Source organism: Ranitomeya variabilis, chromosome 1 (genome assembly GCF_051348905.1).
Source record: "Ranitomeya variabilis isolate aRanVar5 chromosome 1, aRanVar5.hap1, whole genome shotgun sequence".
Classification (NCBI taxonomy): domain Eukaryota; kingdom Metazoa; phylum Chordata; class Amphibia; order Anura; family Dendrobatidae; genus Ranitomeya; species Ranitomeya variabilis.
In genome coordinates this window covers 1,044,819,955-1,044,839,067 of record NC_135232.1, presented here as the reverse complement: position 1 = coordinate 1,044,839,067, position 19,113 = coordinate 1,044,819,955, and the positions used below count along the sequence as shown (strand labels likewise).

The 19,113-nt window shown below is 45.3% G+C and overlaps 1 protein-coding gene across 1 annotated transcript in view; it reads left to right on the top strand.

Annotated features, from left to right (window-relative positions):
• The window catches only part of CEP135 (centrosomal protein 135), a 104,864-nt gene that overhangs the window by 16,385 nt on the left and 69,366 nt on the right, over positions 1–19,113 (top strand). Inside the window, exons 2-4 of the mRNA XM_077279731.1 lie at positions 8,177–8,352; positions 10,537–10,727; positions 10,866–11,033. Coding sequence (XP_077135846.1) covers positions 8,240–8,352; positions 10,537–10,727; positions 10,866–11,033 — 472 coding nt within the window. The 5' untranslated portion in view covers positions 8,177–8,239. The remainder of the gene's footprint in view (positions 1–8,176; positions 8,353–10,536; positions 10,728–10,865; positions 11,034–19,113) is intronic.

Below are 19,113 nucleotides of genomic sequence, written 5' to 3'. Positions count from 1 at the left end.
ATTTACAATGCAGCGATGCTCCGTCGCCGCACCTTTAAATTTACCATAGCGTATCATTAGATGCGGTTAAACCACATCTAATGTTTAGTCACATGCGTAGTAACTGCGTAAACACAGATTACTGCGCATTGTCTACTAATTTAAATAATCTCTTGTCACACCGCCAGAAGTGTGCGTCCACTGCAGTTCTTGTGATAACTTAGCTGACTGCGAGAACTGCTGTGCACTTGACCGAGTGTTATCTCCGGTCACCCTAGGCTAGTTCTCGTGGTCAGCTGACCGCGAGTGCTAGAGTGTAGGTGATCGCCAGAGAGTTCTCTCCAGCGATCATCTACAGGCTCTATGTCTGTATGTCAGGCATCCAGATGTAGCAGAGCTGGACTCGTCGTGGGACACTCATTATTAATTAAGGACCGTGTTGGACATAGGGAGTATACTGTTGATTTATTTTATTTAATTTTTTTTCAGAAGATCGATGGCTTCGCTTGGATTACCAGTATAATAAAATGGGAAAACTGTGTGGTGTTTTATTTCATTAAAATACTTTATTCTGCGTGTGTGTTTTATTAACCCTTTACCAACTATGTTGCCGTGGGAAGTGAGGCTAAGCACCGGAATTGGCACCATTTCTCGGGCGGCTGGGTGCTGGTATTTGTAGCCGGGGGGAGGGGGTGTCCAATATCCATGGCCCCTATCTATGTTATGAATATCAGCCCCCAGCTGTCTGCGTAGCCTCTCTGGCTATAAATTATAGGGGGACCCCATGTCATTTTTTTTTTTGGGAGGTCCCCCTATTTTAATAGCCAGTAAAGGCTAAATTTACAGCTACGGGCTGGTATTCATAGCCTGGGAAGCGCCATGGGTATTAACCCCTTCCCAGGCTACAAACATCGGTCCCCCAGTCGCTGGCTTTCCCTCTCTGGCACAGAAATTTATGCGGGAGCCCACACTATTTTTTTTTTTTAAACAGATTTTGCATTTAAGGCCGGGGTCACATTTGTGAGAATCTCGCACCTCAATACCCGGCACTATCGCCGGCACTCGGACCGGAGCGTTCAGCTGCATAGAAATACATGCAGCCGCACACTCTGGTCCCAGTGCCGGCGATAGTGCCGGGTATTGAGGTGTGAGTCTCATGCGAGTTTCTTGCAAGTGTGACCCCGACCTAATGCAGATTTTGTGTGTGTGAGTCTTTATTTAAGGTTGGTATCACACATGCGAGAAACTCGGCGAGCCTCGCATCTTTATACCCAGCACTGCCAATCCTGACCGTGGAAACATACCCTTTACAATGATGGCAGGCTACTGTTGGATGCTTCAGAGAGACATTCCAATTCTACTCACAAGGGTAAAAGTACCAAGAGGAGCTTCACAGGGGAAAAAAAAAATCAATTTTAGTGAGTGCTATGTACACACGTAGGAAAAGTGGTGCAGAATTTTCTGCACAAAATCCGCATCTCCTGGCAGAATCGCGGTTTTTGTGTGGTTTTTATGCGGAATTGATGCGGATTTTCTGCGGTTTTTGCCACTTCCGATTTTTAGCATGGAGGGGTGCAGAAACGCTGCAGATCCTCACAAAAGAAGTGACATGCACTTCTTTGAAATCCGCAGCAATTCCGCACTGATTTTTCTGCACAGCTATTTTTTTTATCCCATTGATTTACATTGTACTGTACATCACAGTGCGGATCTGCAGCGTTTCTACGCAGAAAAATCCACTGCGCATCCGCAGCAAATCTGCATCGTGTGCACATAGCCGTACAGTGAGCTCATTTCAGTGAAAAATGATTTTCATGAAAAAATTGTAATCAAATTTTTTAATGAGTTTATTGTCATGGAGTTACAGCGACAGTGTGGAGCCAGAAGACCGCAGTGCCTGATTGCTCCTACTGCAGCGCTGAGAAGAAGCACTTCTCCATTTTAATGGTGTTTATTCCATCTGGCAGAACAGGGGTTAATCGGCCATGTTGGAAATCTCTGAGCTCAGTTAGCCACTCCTTTCCTTTTTATAATCTGGCCTCTGTTGCAAATCCTTGTCAGAGATAGCATTTCCTGCATGGCTAACAGAGGGAGAGGTGTTCATATGAGAAGGAGAGTTGGGGGAGTTATCTATGACTGTTGTTTGGTTTGTATGTGTGGTAATTCCTTATCCTTCTCTGGTTTGGTTTATTCCCCTACCTCCACATCCTGGTGCATTTCTCTGTTATATGTGAGTGAATATTTTGTATGCCTGGAGTTGTCTCATAACCCTTGTTTGTGTTGCTTTGTTTGTCGGGTTGGTGTATCTATGGAGCACAGTAGCGCCCCTCTTATCTGGGTGGGGGAAGAGAACAGGTGGAGGTCTGTCTCAGGAGATAAGGCAAGGGTGGAGGCCCCGGCATCTTCACCTTCAGAAGTATCCCGTGGAAAAGGGTGCCCGCTAGTGTTAGGGACAGAGAAGGAGCCCCGGTTCACCCGACAGCTGTGTCGTGACATCTATTTTCATTTATTCCACGGGATTGCTTATTTAACATAGTTACCTAAATTGTCAGGAAACGTGATGTCCTATGACAAAACGGAGGTAATTTTCGGATTCAGCACACCAAAAAACGTAAAGATTAAGTGGAATAACCAAAACAGCTCTTGCAATTTTTATTTTTTGCAGACCTGTATAATTATTCCTGACTGTTTCCATTTATTACTTGAAAATGTGTGGCCAGACATTGGATGTTATCAAGAATGCCTACCATTTTGTAAAGTAAATTGGGATGCCCTGGAAAATTCCCCCATATTTGGAGTAGATGGATTGAATTCCCCCTGAGTACTTATCGGGTGGGGGGGGCGTGTGGGTGGGGTGGTGATGGCTGACTAGGAGAAGAGAGGAGGGACTCTGGGCCCTAAGGCTGGAGTCACACTCAGCGTAAGACAATACGGTCCGTTTTTTACGGCCGTAATACGCAGAAATGTTCCCAAAATAGTGGTCCGCATGTCATCCGTAGGCAGGGTGTGTCAGCGTATTTTGCGCATGGCATCCTCCGTATGTAATCCGTATGGCATCCGTACTGCGATATTTTCTCGCAGGCTTGCAAAACCGACATCTAATGGATTTGTGTGCTCAAATGTTCGGTAAAACATACACAGAGTGTGTGTATGTATGTATATATATATATATATATATATATATATATATATATATATATATATATATATATATATATATATATATATATATATATATATATATATATATATATATATATATATATATATTCATTGAGACACATATATATATATTCTGTATTTATATTTAATTCAGCGCGATATCTGTGAATAGCCGGTAATTCAATTGCCGGCTTTTCATTTCTCCTTCACAAAAACCCGACAGGATATGAGACATGGTTTACATACAGTAAACCATCTCATATCCCTTTTTTTTTTTTGCATATTCCACACTACTAATGTTAGTAGTGTGTATGTGCAAAATTTGGGCGCTGTAGCTGCTAAAATAAAGGGTTAAATGGCGGAAAAAATTGGCGTGGGCTCCCACGCTATTTTCTCCGCCAGAGTGGTAAAGCCAGTGACTGAGGACAGATATTAATAGCCTAGAGAGGGTCCATGGTTATTGGCCCCCTGGCTACAAACATCTGCCCCCAGCCACCCCAGAAAAGGCACATCTGTAAGATGCGCCTATTCTGGCACTTGGCCACTCTCTTCCCACTCCCGTGTAGCGGTGGGATATGGGGTAATGAAGGGTTAATGCCACCTTGCTATTGTAAGGTGACATTAAGCCAGATTAATATTGGAAAGGCGTCAATTATGACACCTATCCATTATTAATCCAATTGTTTGTAAGGGTTAAACACACACACACAAGATTAAAAAGTATTTTAATGAAATAAACACACACTGGTTGTTTTAATATTTTATTGCTCTCTCAATCCATTTGAAGACCCTCGCTTGGCAAAATAATAAACCCACAATATACATACCCTCTGAAGAACTGTCAGGTCCCACGAGGTAATCCATCTGAAGGGGTTAAAATATTTTACAGGCAGGAGCCCTGCTAATGCAGCTGTGCTCGTGCCTGTAAGCCCCGGCGAATGAATGAAATGTAGGTCAATGACCTATAGTTACCTTCAGTCGCGGTGATGCGCCCCCCTGGTGGATGTCCTCATGAACTGCAGCCTGGGAACTTTTTCCCACGCTCCAGGTCATATGAGGACATCCAGCAGGGGGCGCATCACCGCGACTGAAGGTAACTATAGGTCATTGACCTACATTTCCTTCATTCGCCGGGGCTTACAGGCACGAGCACAGCTGCATTAGCAGGGCTCCTGCCTGTAAAATATTTTAACCCCTTCAGATGGATTACCTCGTGGGACCTGACAGTTCTTCAGAGGGTATGTATATTGTGGGTTTATTATTTTGCCAAGCGAGGGTCTTCAAATGGATTGAGAGAGCAATAAAATATTAAAACAACCGGTGTGTTTATTTCATTAAAATACTTTTTAATCGTGTGTGTGTGTTTTTTAACCCTTTCAAACAATTGGATTAATAATGGATAGGTGTCATAATTGACGCCTTTCCAATATTAATCTGGCTTAATGTCACCTTACAATAGCAAGGTGGCATTAACCCTTCATTACCCCATATCCCACCGCTACACGGGAGTGGGAAGAGAGTGGCCAAGTGCCAGAATAGACGCATCTTCCAGATGTGCCTTTTCTGGGGTGGCTGGGGGCAGATGTTTGTAGCCAGGGGGGGCCAATAACCATGGACCCTCTCTAGGCTATTAATATCTGTCCTCAGTCACTGGCTTTACCACTCTGGCGGAGAAAATAGCGCGGGAGCCCACGCCAATTTTTTCCGCCATTTAACCCTTTATTTTAGCAGCTACAGCGCCCAAATTTTGCACATACACACTACTAACATTAGTAGTGTGGAATATGCAAAAAAAAAAAAGGGGATATGAGATGGTTTACTGTATGTAAACCATGTCTCATATCCTGTCTGGTTGGGGAAGGAGAAATGAAAAGCCGGCAATTGAATTACTGGCTTTTCACTAACACCGCTGCGTATTTCTCACAAGTCACACTGCTGGTCCGTGTGGAAGCCGTATTTTTCTCGCCCCCATAGACTTTCATTGGCGTATTATTTGCGCAATACGCTGACAAACGCAGCATGCTGCGATTTACTACAGCCGTAGAAAGCCGTATAATACGTCGCCGTAATATACGGCTGATAGGACCAGACCCATTGAGAATAATTGTGCCGTTTGGCGAGTTTTACGGACATATTTTCTGCGCTCATACGTCCGTAAAACTCGCTAGTGTGACTCCAGCCTAACTTTTCGCTGTGTGCTCTTAAGTATCTGCCTATATCACTAGATCTAGACAAGCAGCAATGACTATTGTTTCCTTAGTTTTAGTAAGGGTACCGTCTCACAGTGGCACTTTTGTCGCTACGACGGTACGATCCGTGACGTTCCAGCGATATCCATACGATATCGCTGTGTCTGACACGCAGCAGCGATCAGGGACCCTGCTGAGAATCGTACGTCGTAGCAGATCGTTTGGAACTTTCTTTCGTCGCTGGATCTCCCGCTGTCATCGTTGGATCGGTGTGTGTGACACCGATCCAACGATGCGTTCGCTTGTAACCAGGGTAAACATCGGGTTACTAAGCGCAGGGCCGCGCTTAGTAACCCGATGTTTACCCTGGTTACCGTCGTACATGTAAAAAAAAAAAAACAGTACATACTCACATTCCGGTGTCCGTCAGGTCCCTTGCCGTCTGCTTCCCGCACTGACTGACTCCCGGCCGTAAAGTGAAAGCAGAGCACAGCGGTGACGTCACCGCTGTGATCTGCTTTCACTTTACGGCCGGGAGTCAGTCAGTGCGGGAAGCAGACGGCAAGGGACCTGATGGACACCGGAATGTGAGTATGTACTGTTTGGGTTTTTTTACATTTACGACGGTAACCAGGGTAAACATCGGGTTACTAAGCGCGGCCCTGCGCTTAGTAACCCGATGTTTACCCTGGTTACCCGGGGACCTCGGCATCGCTGGAGAGCTGTCTGTTTGACAGCTCCCCAGCGATCACACAACGACTTACCAACGATCACGGCCAGGTCGTATCGCTGGTCGTGATCGTTGGTAAATCGTTTTGTGAGACGGTACCCTATGAGTTTCCATTTGTGGGTGGAACCCACTGAGATGTTTGTGAGATATTCTACTTAAGTTCTCTGTCTCTGTTTCACAAACTCTTTAATACTGTTGCTACTATATACTAATTATGTTTACATTTGTTCCTGGTATTGATATATTGGGAGTCCAAACCCTGCTCATTTTCTAAATCCAAAACGTATATGATCCTTTAAATATACTCAAATTTTATTTGGTTTAAAAAAATAAACTTTAACCAGTTTTAGCATGTTAAACTGGCCACATCATGGAATAACAGCTTCAGAACTGTGTAAAATGTAGCTTTTATTTTGATCAATTTCTTCTCTCTTTTGCAGAGATACTATCTTTTTGAGATGAAAGGTGTAAGGGCTCATTCAGACGTCCAAGCATGGACAGCTAATGCACGGACTGGCCACCAGTCTCGATCGGAGCCTGGCAGCTTCATGTATTTCTATGAGGCTGTCACACTCTGGTCAGGAGACCCATGGCTATTCTGTGTGTTGTGGGCTGAGATACATTGACATCTGCATGAGCTTTTAGCAATCTCACTTTATTCCCAGCGCTTGTAATCACTCTGCGGTATGATCAGTGAGGAGAGCAGACTCCGTCATTACATGTCTCACACAGGAGAAAACCTGCTCTAAGCTATTGTGGGGGCGTGTTCTTCTTTCTCCCTGTAGGTTGCTGCCTACATTTCATTGGTTGGTGTCACACAAGAAAATAAGTGCATGCCCCCAGAGATGATTCTCTTGTAGTGCTCCGTTGGATTTAATTTAGTAATCCAAACATTACAAGCTAATATCTCCCCAAAGGGAAGGAGGAATTTAAAGAACTAATACTGTTTTATTCAGTTCTGCAGCCATTATTCCATGTTGTGACCAGTTCAAAGGGGATCTCCGGTAGATAAAAAAAAAAATTCTAATGGCCATACCTTCATAAACTATAAAGATAAAATGAATAGTGTTGTTTCCTATCTTCACAGTACCTGCAATTCTGTGTGACCTTGCAGCTGCTCTTTAGTGCTCCCCCCTCCCTGCTGGGTCGTCACAGATCAGAGGATGTGGCCTGCTCCCGGCTGCTAGTAGCTGTCAGTCTCCAGATGACCTCCTTCTATTTAGTCCTAGATCAGGGGGTGCTGCCTGTTGCCTGATGTGGGCCTGCAGGGAAGGACATAATATTACTAGCAGAAAGCAGATCATGCCCCTGATCGGTGACATCCGAGAAGGGAAAGAGGGCTCCAATGAGCAGCTCCAGCATCACACTGAATTACCGGTACTGTGAGGATGGGAAGCAACACTATTCTTGTTATCTTTATAGCTTATGAAGGCATGGCCATTAGAATATTGTTTTATCTCCCCTGGAGTACCCCTTTAACATACTCAAACTGGAGAAAGGTCCTCCTTAAAGGCGTTGTCTATTACTCAGACAACCCCTACGGAGTTCCTAATACTAACACCTATACTCACCTCTGGTGCCGGCGACATTCCCAGTGTCAGGACTGGCTCTCCTGGGGATTGCGAGACATTATTAGCGCTGACTTCCCTCTCTTCTCGTAAATGACATCCAGAGGAAGTGGGAACTGCAACTTATAAGTCAATGCCGTCTTCAGGTTCTGGTTTGATGTCTGTAATTTCTCTGTTAAATAGTGCTGCGCTATGTAAACTGGTAAATGTGATACAATGTACAACGCTTTCTGCAGTGCAGGTGAGTACAGGGCTTGAGTGGAGTGACACTGCAGAGCACTGGGGTTTGCTCTGATGTAAAGTGGCTTCATACAGTCTTGCCAGCTTTAGTCGGGTGGCTAGTTGTAGTCATGCGGACAGACACTTCCTTTGTAGGGCCGGCTCTTCTTTGTGGCATCCAACAAACAGAAAACGTTCTCATTCAGATCTTTATAGAAGGATGCTGCAGAGATAGCACTAGCCATTGTGTGTTCAGGACTCTTATGTAACTGCTGTGAAATCTGAGCGAATTACAGTCTATCTTTATTTCTCCTTGTATTCCTGTGTAGACCCTGAACTCCGGATCAAACTGCAAAGAATTAGACAGAATCGTCTATGTGAAGATCGCTGCAATGAGCACCGCTGCTGAAAGAAAATTCATCAACCTCCGCAAACGACTGGACCAGCTTGGCTACAAGCAGCCGCTGGGCATTGAGTCGTTGCCTCTTGTAGAAAAGCTCTTCAGGTATCTTGGAAGCTGAGATAGAGCTGAAATAAGTAAGAGATGTGTGTCCTGTAAGATGCCCCACATAGTCATGTGAAAGTGAAGGGCTTTCTCTCATTTCATAGAACAAATCATTTAGTTTCTGTGAAAAGTAGTTGGTTGTCCGTAGTCTTGCTCCAGTCACATGGTCATACTGAAGTGATGTGGTTAATAAGCATGAGTTATTAAAGGGGGGTTTCTGCCCCTTTTTCAAAAGTGGACAGATGGAAGGGATGCTTGTAAAAGAAAGTGTGACTTACAGTGGGGAGAATAAGTATTTGATACACTGCCGATTTTGCAAGTTTTCCTACCTACAAAGAATGGAGAGGTCTGTAATTTTTTATCATAGGTACACTTCAACTGTGAGAGACAGAACCTAAAATACAAAACCAGAAAATCACATTGTATGATTTTTACATATACATGTATAAGCCGATTTGTTCACCACATTTTTTATGCTGAAAAAGCACCCCTCGGCTTATACTGGAGTGAGGGTCCCACAAGATGGAGAGGGAGCAGCGGGTCACAGGAGGCAGGAGCCGGCTGCTGCGACTACTGTGCCCGCTGTTAAAGAGAAATGAATATTCACTGCATTGGCAGTAAATGTTATTTTCTCTGTAATAGCGGGCACAGTAGTCGCAGCCGCCGGCTTCCAACAACTGCCGGGCGATCACGTGTGCCCACTACTTAAGAGAAATGAATATACACTTTCTCCACTCCCATGGGAGTAGAGGGCAGTGAATATTCATTCCCTTAAATAGCAGGCACACATGATTGCTCGGCAGCTGCAGGAAGCCGTCTGCTGCTGCTACTGTGCCTGCTACTAAATAGCAATAAATACTCACTGCTCTCCACGCACATAATCCTGGCGTGGAGACCAATGAGTATTCTGGCAGCTGTCCTCGGCTTGTAAGCAGTGCATGACGTCACTGCTATGCACTTCTTACAATCATAAATCAGCTGCTGGCATCGGAACAAGACGCTGCGAGGGAGTGCAGGAAGTTAAGTAGGATGTGTGTTGTTTGTTTGTTTGTTTTTTTTGTTTTGTTTTTGTTTTTCTGATGGGAGCCATGCAGACCAGGATAGGGATGATGAGCCATGCAGACCAGGATAAGGATGAGGAGACCATGCATACCAGGATAGGGATGAGGAGCCATGCATACCAGGATAGGGATGAGGAGGCTATGCATACCAGGATAGGGAGGAGGTGGCCATGCATACCAGGATAGGGAGGAGACCATGCATATCAGGATAGGGATGAGGAGACCATGCATATCAGGATAGGGATGATGAGCCATGCAGACCAGGATAGGGATGAGGAGCCATGCATACCAGGATAGGGATGAGGAGGCTATGCATACCAGGATAGGGATGAGGTGGCCATGCATACCAGGATAGGGATGAGGAGACCATGCATATCAGGATAGGGATGAGGAGACCATGCATATCAGGATAGGGATGAGGAGACCATGCATACCAGGATAGGGATGAGGAGACCATGCATACCAGGATAGGGATGAGGAGACCATGCATACCAGGATAGGGATGAGGAGCCATGCATACCAGGATAGGGATGAGGAGGCCATGCATACCAGGATGGGGATGAGGTGACCATGCATACAGAGATCGGACGTTTCCTATTATTCTTGACCAAGTTTGCACACACTTGGCCCTCTCCTCCATACAGATTTTATACAGCTCTTTCAGGTTTTGGGGCTGTCGCAGGGCAGCATTGAATTCCAGCACTTTCCAAAGATTTTCTATTGGGTTCAGGTCTGGTGTTTCCACCCCAGTAAAATAACACCTATACTCCCCTTCGGGACCGTTACCATTCTAGCAGGGTCAGAGCTGTCACGTGATCCCTGCGGACAATCAGCTCTAGTTTCACTGTTCTCTTTTACGAACGTAATTGACATCCGGAGGATGTCTTCATTTGTCCAGAGGAGATAATGATGCAGCCGCTGATTGGCCGCAAGAATCGCGTAACATGTCATGCTATCATCGGGAGAGACGGAAATTCCTCAGATGTAAGTATAAGTGTTATTTTACTGGAGGAAACATAGGGTTTCAGAAGAGGTTATCTGAGTAGTAGACAACCTTTTTAATGTGTTCGGTTTTCATTTTGTTTTGTCTTTTTTATTGACTCCTTGGTTTTGCATTTTTCAGTGACCTTGTTCATACGACAGAAAGTCTTCGCAATGCAAAACTAAATGCTGGCAAGAATGAGAAGGAGAACAAGAATTTTGATGCAGTAATAGAACCTTACAAGGCAGAAAATGCCAGACTCGTCAGAGAAAATAACGAACTTCACTTAGAGCTTCTGAAGATCAAAGAAGAATCGGATCGCCACATTAAAGGTCAGGCACCAGACCAAGATGTCTAGTAATAGCTACTCTGTTAAACAGCTTATTGTAGCCCAAAGAGAATAATTAATTATTTGGAAAGGCTACATTTCTCTGGATTTTCACTTAAACATATTTTTATTTTTTCTGAAGACTTGAAAGCTTCTCTGAGAAAACTTGAACACCAAACCGCTGACCTGAAATTCTTAAATAACCAATATGTCCATAAAATCCGGTCTATGGAAAAAGAAAGCAAAGCAAAGGCTGAACGGATTCAGCAGCTTCAAGAGAAGAACCTGCAGGCTGTGGTGCAAACACCAGGTTCGTTCTGGTCAGGGAAATGTGATCTGCTAGAGATCATTCAGTGGTGGCACATAGATTGTCACCACTCTTATTTCTCCCTATCCTGTATAGTGACATTCGACATATGAGTGGGGGATGCCAATTCCTATTATCTCTGTACAGGGCGCCTACCTCTGCAGATAGGAAAGTTTTTCTTGGACCCACTGCCTTAGGATCAGACCACCTTCCTTATATTATCTCTGTTTAGTGTTTAGCACTTTTTTCACATTTGCATGGTTATTTTTTTTTTTTAGCTTTTTTTTATATAAAAGTTAATTTTTATAAGGGTTAATTACAATGAACCTCCAGACACCCTTGTTTTCTCTCTATTGTTACCCCTGTCCTGTATAGTGATCATATTATAGAGCAATGGGGACCATAAATGAAAGTGAGTAGCGCTATAATGCTTACATGTCTCTGGGGTCACTGTAATTGGGGAAGACATTTTTTTTTAAAAATACAATGCTGTTGGAAAAGTTTTTGGCAGTTGTGGAACTGCTGCACAGTAAGAATGCACTTAAAAATTAAACTAACACTTATTTTTTTTATCAGTTAATAAAATGCAAAGTGAATGAACCAAAGAGAAATGGAAATCAATTCAACAATTTGTGCGACAACGCTTTACATTCAAAGCAGCATCACTTCTAGGTACACTTACACAAAATCAAACATTTTGTACAATTATAGCCAGATGTATGAGTAAGCAATTATTCCAAACCGTTTTTAACTAAAATAGAAACAGCTGTGTAAGAAGCTTAAAACTGGGTGAGGAAAACCAAACTTTGCTACAAAGGTGAGGTTATGGAAGATAGTTTTATGTCACAGGTCATACACCATGGCAAGACTAAGCGCAGTAACAAGAAACAAGGTAGTCATATTGCATCTGCAAAGTCTCTCCCAGGCAAAGATTTTAACCCTTAGTGACCAAGGTAATTTTACCTTTATGACCAGGCCAAATTTTTTCAACTCTGACCACTGTCACTTAATGAGGAAAGAACTAAAACACCAACGGATCCGACTGATTCTAAGATTTATTCGTGACATATAGTACTTCATGATAGTGGTACAATTTGTTTGATATGACTTGCATTTGCTTGTGGAAAAAAAATCAAATTTTTCATTAACAACCTCCCACGACAGCACACAGGAGGATGTCGTCTCATTCTAATAGGGACAGGAAATACGAAAGAGATCAAATAGCCCCTCCCACATCCATTCCCCAGTGTTTTTCCTGTCCCTATAGGGATGAAGAGTTCATCCTCGGTGCTCTGTGCCGGTGGCAGACACCAGACATCTAAAATAGCCGGGCAGTAGGAGATCGATCGGTCTTCCCCCTCCCTCTCTGGGTGCTGTTCTGGCTCCTCTGGACTCAGGACGTAGTTTTTTCCCCCAGTCTGCGCCTCCGGGTAAAGTCTGGAGGCCTCTCTGAGCTCTCTGCACCCATCTCCTCCCCCTGCTCCTGCTGACGCAGACCGATGTACGCTAGAGAAGCGTCTTCCGGCTTCCCGCTGTCTGAGCTGGATGGCTCCGTTGGCCGAAAGTGACGTCAGACTCCGGCCGGCATACTGACATCGTCACTTCTGGTCTTGAGTTCCAGGGTGGAAAGCAGCGGCAAATTCAAATGCAGGACCCTTATAGACTCCACTGGGGGATTGAACCAACCGGGGAGGCGGGGAAGGAACCCCTTTGATTGGAGGGAGGCACTGGTCCAGTCGCCCAACTTAAAGAGCCCCGGGCAGAGGGTCAAGTAAGGTAGGACAAATTGTGGGTAGCATGGAGTCTGATCCATTCCGCTCTGTGACTGTGGAGCCCAGCGCTGTTCCGATCCCTGTAAGTATACAGGCATTGGATCTCCATGGTGTATGTAGACATATTGAACTTCTTTTTACTCCTGTCTTTCAGGGGGACAAGGATCCTGCACCAAGGAGCAAATCCAGAATCACTAGCTGCAAGTGTGCTTTATGCGCCAAAAAACTCTCGTCCTCACATGGGAAACACTTATGTCAGAAATGTATAGAGAAAGCTCTAAAGGAGGAGCAGCCCTCCTTAAGAGAAGACATTAAAGGTATTGTATGTAAGGAGATACAGGCTTCTCTGGAATCCTTCTCCCAGCTTATACCAGCCACTAGTGCTTCTCCAGCAGCAAAAAAGAGAAAGGCTCATCAGGAAGAGGAATCGGAATACCAGTAATCCATGCCGAAGGAATTCCAGGAAGAAGGCGAGCGGAGTTCCGACCCGGATATGCAGGAGAAGAGATACTACTTTTCCGCAGTGAGCATAGAGGAACTCACAGCGGTGAGGAAGACCATGTAAGTGGAAGACGAAAGACCAGAGTGTACAGTACAGGAGGAGATGTTTGGAGGCCTCCTATCAAAAAAGAAGCTGTTCTTCCCGATACACAAGAATGTCTGGGTGCTGGTGCTCGAATAATGGGAAACTCCAGAGAAGAGACTAAGCACTCCCTCCAAGTTAAAAGATAGATTTCCTGTGGATAACGAGGCTGCAGAATGCTGATTCGAGGTGCCCAAAGTAGACATTTCAGGTTGCCCAGGTAGCCAAGAAGACTACTTTGCCATTTGAGGATTGCTCTCAGTTAAAAGATCCTCTAGAGCGCAAGATGGAGGGCCTGCTTAGTAATACCTGGGAAACATCTGCGGCTTTGCTGAATACAAATGCGGTCTCAACATCTGTAGCCAGATCAATGTCTCTCTGGTTGGGGCAGATGGAAGAACACCTAGCAGCAGGGACCCCCAGAGAAGAGATCCTCTCCTCACTTCCCCTTCTCCAAAATGCTACAGCCTTCCTAGCAGATATCTCGGCAGAGTCCCTCAGAGTGGCGGCCAGATCAGCAGCCCTATGCAATTTAGTGAGATGAGCCCTGTGGCTGAGATCATGGAGTGGGGACATGGCATCCAAGATCAAGCTATGTTCCATTCCCTTTAAGGGGAAATATATGTTTGAGCCTGCATTGGATGATCTATTGGAGAAGGTTTCGGACGAGAAGAAGTTGCTGCCAGAGCCTAAGAGTACCCAAAAGGGGTCTTTTCGGCCGCCTCAGGAGAAGTCCCCAAGGTTACAGAGGTAAATGGAAGACCGGAAGGTGGAGCTACCCCCAAAGGTGGCTGGTGCAGGAATGTATTTCTCTCACAGGGCCAGCGTCAGAGTAAACCATGATGCCCAGAGGAGAGTAGGAGGTCGCATTTCTCACTTCCTTCCACAGTGGTGGGACATATCCACCAACTCACGAGTCCTAAGGTCCATTCAGAAGGGGGTGAAAATAGAATTTACCGCCCACCCTCCGCAGAGAGTAAAGGTTACGCAGCTCTCTACTCAGACACTCCAGAGAGCCCTGGAATCGGGCCTCAGAAACCATTTAGCTACATGAGCAATCTCAGTGGTCCCAGAGACAGAAAAGAACAGGGGTCACTACTTCAGACTCTTCTTAATAAAGAAACCAAATGGATCCCACATAATTATAATAAACTTGAAGCCTATAAACCAGTACATCTGTTACAGGAGGTTCAAGACGGAGTCAATTAAATTGGCAGTCCCCCTGATAGGGAAAGACTTCGCCATGGCGATGATCGATCTGCAGGACGCATATTATCATGTCCCAATCCATCCCTACCATCGTAGGGTTCCTGGGATTCGCAGTTGCCCAGGGGGAGCAAATAGCTCATTACCAGTTCAACGATCTCCCATTCGGGCTATCGTCAGCTCCCCGAATATTTACGACGATTATGGCAGAAGTCATTACTTATATCAGTGGTCAGCACATTTGTATCGTACTGTATCATGACAGTTTTCTGCTGGTAGCACCATCAGTATAGGCATTACAAGAGCAGATACAGATGACTTCTCAGATTCTGCCGTCACTGGGATGGCTAATATATCAACAGAAGTCAGATATCATTCCCGCTACAAGGAAGTCCTTCTAGTTTCACATTTGCGGTTGAGTCCGCAGCGTATCGTTTGCTAACGCAGCGTTTTTTATCCGCATCAGCTTACGCATGACAGAAAAAAGCTGCTTTTGCATGTGTTTGCGCTTTTTATGCGCATGTGTTCGATAGAAAAAGATTTTCCAGGAGAATTTCCTTGACACAAGCCACGCCCAATGGGCGTGTCTCATGGGATTTCTGTATATAGACCCTTGTGCAAACACAAGCGAACGCATGTCCTTGCGTTCCTATGCTTTCCCATAGACTGTAATGCGTTGTTTTGATGCACTTCCGCAAGCATGCGTATGGCGGCGGAAATTCGACGCCTCAAAAATTGCAACATCGTGCGTTAGCTGCGCCCCGCCACACACCGCAAAACGACACATGCGTAAGCAAACGCAGGCGAACGCATGTACCTGCGTCCACAATGTAAAAGATATGAAATCAAGACGCATGCAGATGTATGCATCAGAAACACTGCGGACACAACTGCAAATGTGAAACCGGCCAGGTGTTCTCCTGAAAAACTGTTCCAACTGAGGGCAAAGATAAACATCCTGCGAAGCAGAAAGTTCGTGTCCATAAGATTTTCCATGTCGGTCCTCAGTTCTGACATCTTGTATGCAGTCGGTAGCCTGAGCCCAGGCACACACCAGAGACCTGCAGAGTTATATACTAACAGAGTGGGACGGTTCCCCCAGATCGCTGGACAGGAAGGTGTCAATACCAGCCCGCATACGTGCCTCATTGGCTTGGTGGGACAACCCAAGAAAGCTGAACAACGGAGTGCCTTGGATCCAGAACCCACTAGTCACCATAGAGGTAGATGCCAACAAGAGGGGATGGGTGGCCGTAGTCTCCCAAAAATCCTTCCAAGGTCTCTGGTCAGCTGAAGTAAGCAGACAGTCTTCGAACTTCAGAGAGTTGAAGGTGGTGGAGGAGACCCTCAGGGCAGCAACATCAGTGGTCCAGGGTACCCAAGTGAGAGTCTATTCGGACAATATAACCACGATTGCACACCTCCTTCACCAGGGAAGTTCGAAGTACGAAGATCTAAAAGTGATCTCACAAGAATATTCTGCTGGGCCGAAAAACATTTTCTCTGTGTCAGCCATTCACATAAAGGGAACAGACAACAAACGAGCCGACTTCCTGAGCAGTAGAGTTGTCCACCTGGGGGAGTGGAGTCTAGACCCAGAAGTGTTCCAGATATTGACCAAGAGATGGGGTTATCCAGAGGTCGATCTATTTGCAGGGCACCAGAATGCAAAAGTGACCCACTATTTTTCTCTAGACCCAGACGACACATGTCTAGGCATAGACGCCTTGGCCCACCTGTGGCAATTCAATCTGGCTTACACCTTTCATCCGATCCCACTCTTGCCAAGGACTCTACAGAAAATAAGAGACGAACAGACCAGGGTCATTCTAGTGGCACCCCTCTGGCCGAAGAGAAGCCGGTACGGCTCTATAACCAGCCTATGTGTAGATGGTCCTCTAATCCTTCCACCAATCAGACTGGTCCCTGGTGTAGGAGATTTCTATCACCCAAACATACAGAACTTACATCTGGCAGCTTGGCTTCTGAATTCTCAATTTCTCAATTCTGAAGGCCAATGGTCTCTCTGAAAGAGTCAAGAGTAGAAAGGCAGTGACAAATACCAGAAAACCTGGAGGACGTGTGTCATGGTGTGCACCAGACCGGCCTGATACCTGACATGCCAATATCGCCCAGATCCTAGGTTTCCTGCAGGAAGCCTAAGAGAAGGGTCGCAGAACCAGTACCCTTAAAGGACAGGTGTCGGCATTAAGCTCTTATTTTGACCAGGCCCTTGCTGAGTACCGGTGGGTAAGGCGATTCATAATAGCGGCTACAAGACTTCGTCCTAGATCAATCAGTCTGGTCCCCGCTTGGAACCTAAATATCATCCTTAAAGGACTAACGCTTCCATCTTTCGAACCCCTACCATCAATAATGTTGGACAGACTATCCTGGAAGACGGCGTTCCTGGTGGCAATCACAATGGCCAGGCAAGTGGGGGAGTTGCAGGCTCTTTCAATAGCGGAGCCCTACCCTTAGGATATTGGAAGACCTGCTGGTGTTCGTTCTGGATCCTTCATTTCTATCAAAGTTTGTTACAGAGTTTCCTAAAAACCGGGATATAATAATACCTTCCTTTTGCCAAACCCCAAAGGACAAGGAAGAAGATGAGTTCCATTCTCTTGACGTAAATAGAGTTGTCATACATTATCTCCAGATAACCAGAGAGTGGAGGAAAGATAAGAACTTATTTATTCAACCCTATAGCCAGAATAGGGGAAAGAACGCATCCAAGACTACGGTGGCAAATTGGATAGAGAGCAATCATTGAGGCCTATCAGATTCAAAGTCTCACATCTCCAGAGAAGGTCACAGCTTATTCCACCAGAGCAGTAGCAGTTTCGTGAGCGGAAATTATTTTTCAAGTTGGTGTCATAAAGTATTCTAACTTACTGAGGTAGTGACTTTTAGGTTTTCACTGGCTGCAAGGCATAATCATCAACATTAACAGAAACAAACACTTGAAATAGATCACTCTGTTTGTAGTGACTCTATATAATGAGTTTCATTTTTTGTATTGAAGAACTGAAATAAATTATTGGATGATATTCTAATTTTTATGATAATAATAAGAAACGCGGCACTCAACTTGAAGTGATCAATCTGGTAATTTAATATGATTCACTGTAGTAGTCAAAAAACGTTTCGGACTTGCATCAGACCTTCTTCAGTTACAAGTTGCAGTGTTTCTATTGGTTCGATAGTGCCAATAGGTGCAGTAGCAGATCACTGGATCCAGGGGACTGTATGTCCTGGAATAAGAGATAAGGTAATGGAGCACGTTCGCTAGTATTTGAAGAATATGGCATGCGTGGAGAGGACGCGGTGTCCGCCGCTAGTCTTATACTAATTTTGTGAGACGCACCTGTATATACACCCCGGTATGGTCACTGCCAACTCCACAATATCAAAAGAAACTATTAGCTGCCACCACCAATCATTTATACAGGCAGATTTAACACCCTTTACAGGTAGTGTATGGCTTCAGGGGTGTGGTTTACAGAGCAAGAGGAGCAGAGCTTTTACATTTTATATATTGAATCCAGAAAGGTAGGCAGTGGTTATATATGTGTGTGTATACTATATATATAGTGATGAGGCAGTGACCCAGCAAAGTTCAGAGCAAAACATCTCTTTAATGTTCAACTCAGAAAAACACAGCACACGATATCCTCCAGATCGCAGCCGGGAGACAAGACAGTCCACCTCCGGTTTGCAGCCGGGCACATATCCTCTGGATTAGTCACTAAACACGCCAGTCCACCTCTGAATTGTTGCCGTGGGCGACTGCACTGCTGTGTTAATGTGCTACTCACAGCTTTACACAGTACACGATATCCTTCAGTTTACAGTCACTAAACACGCCATTCCTCCTCCGGGCACAGGACAGTCTACCTCCGGTTCGCCGCTAGGCACAAGACAGTCCACCTGCGAGACCTGTTACCGTGGGCGACTGCTCCACCATGTACGCTGTGGGTGCCAGACGTCTGAGTTCCTCTGGCTCCTTGTCTCAGCTTGCCTCACACAGGAGCTCTGCAGAGCCGACTGCTCTGCCCTCTAGCATACACCACACTGACTCGGACCCTGACATACCCAAACCCTATACTGCAGGGTTTCTAACTAGCAACCTGTGGCCTTGGGCCACATGGAAAACCCGGGCCAGGAATGAAACGGACTGCAGTGCTACCATCTGCAGTCTGTTTCAAAACGCCTAAACCCAGAGCAGGTTTTCCCTCAATCTGCCTTGGACAACTAGCATGTCCAAGACCTATACTCACTTTAGTCTGCATTGCAACCACAGCTACACCTGTGACTGCAATGCACTCTCATGGCCTCAATACGCCTCCATGCGCATCCTGGGGGGAACGTAGAGTGACCCTCAGATGTAACACCAGTCACTGACTCACTATATATACACAAAGATGATAAAAAACAATACGGTATATTCACTTACATGACATAAAAGGGATAACAAAAGAAAATGACTAAATCTGTGTCACGGAAATGGCTCAGAGGGAGG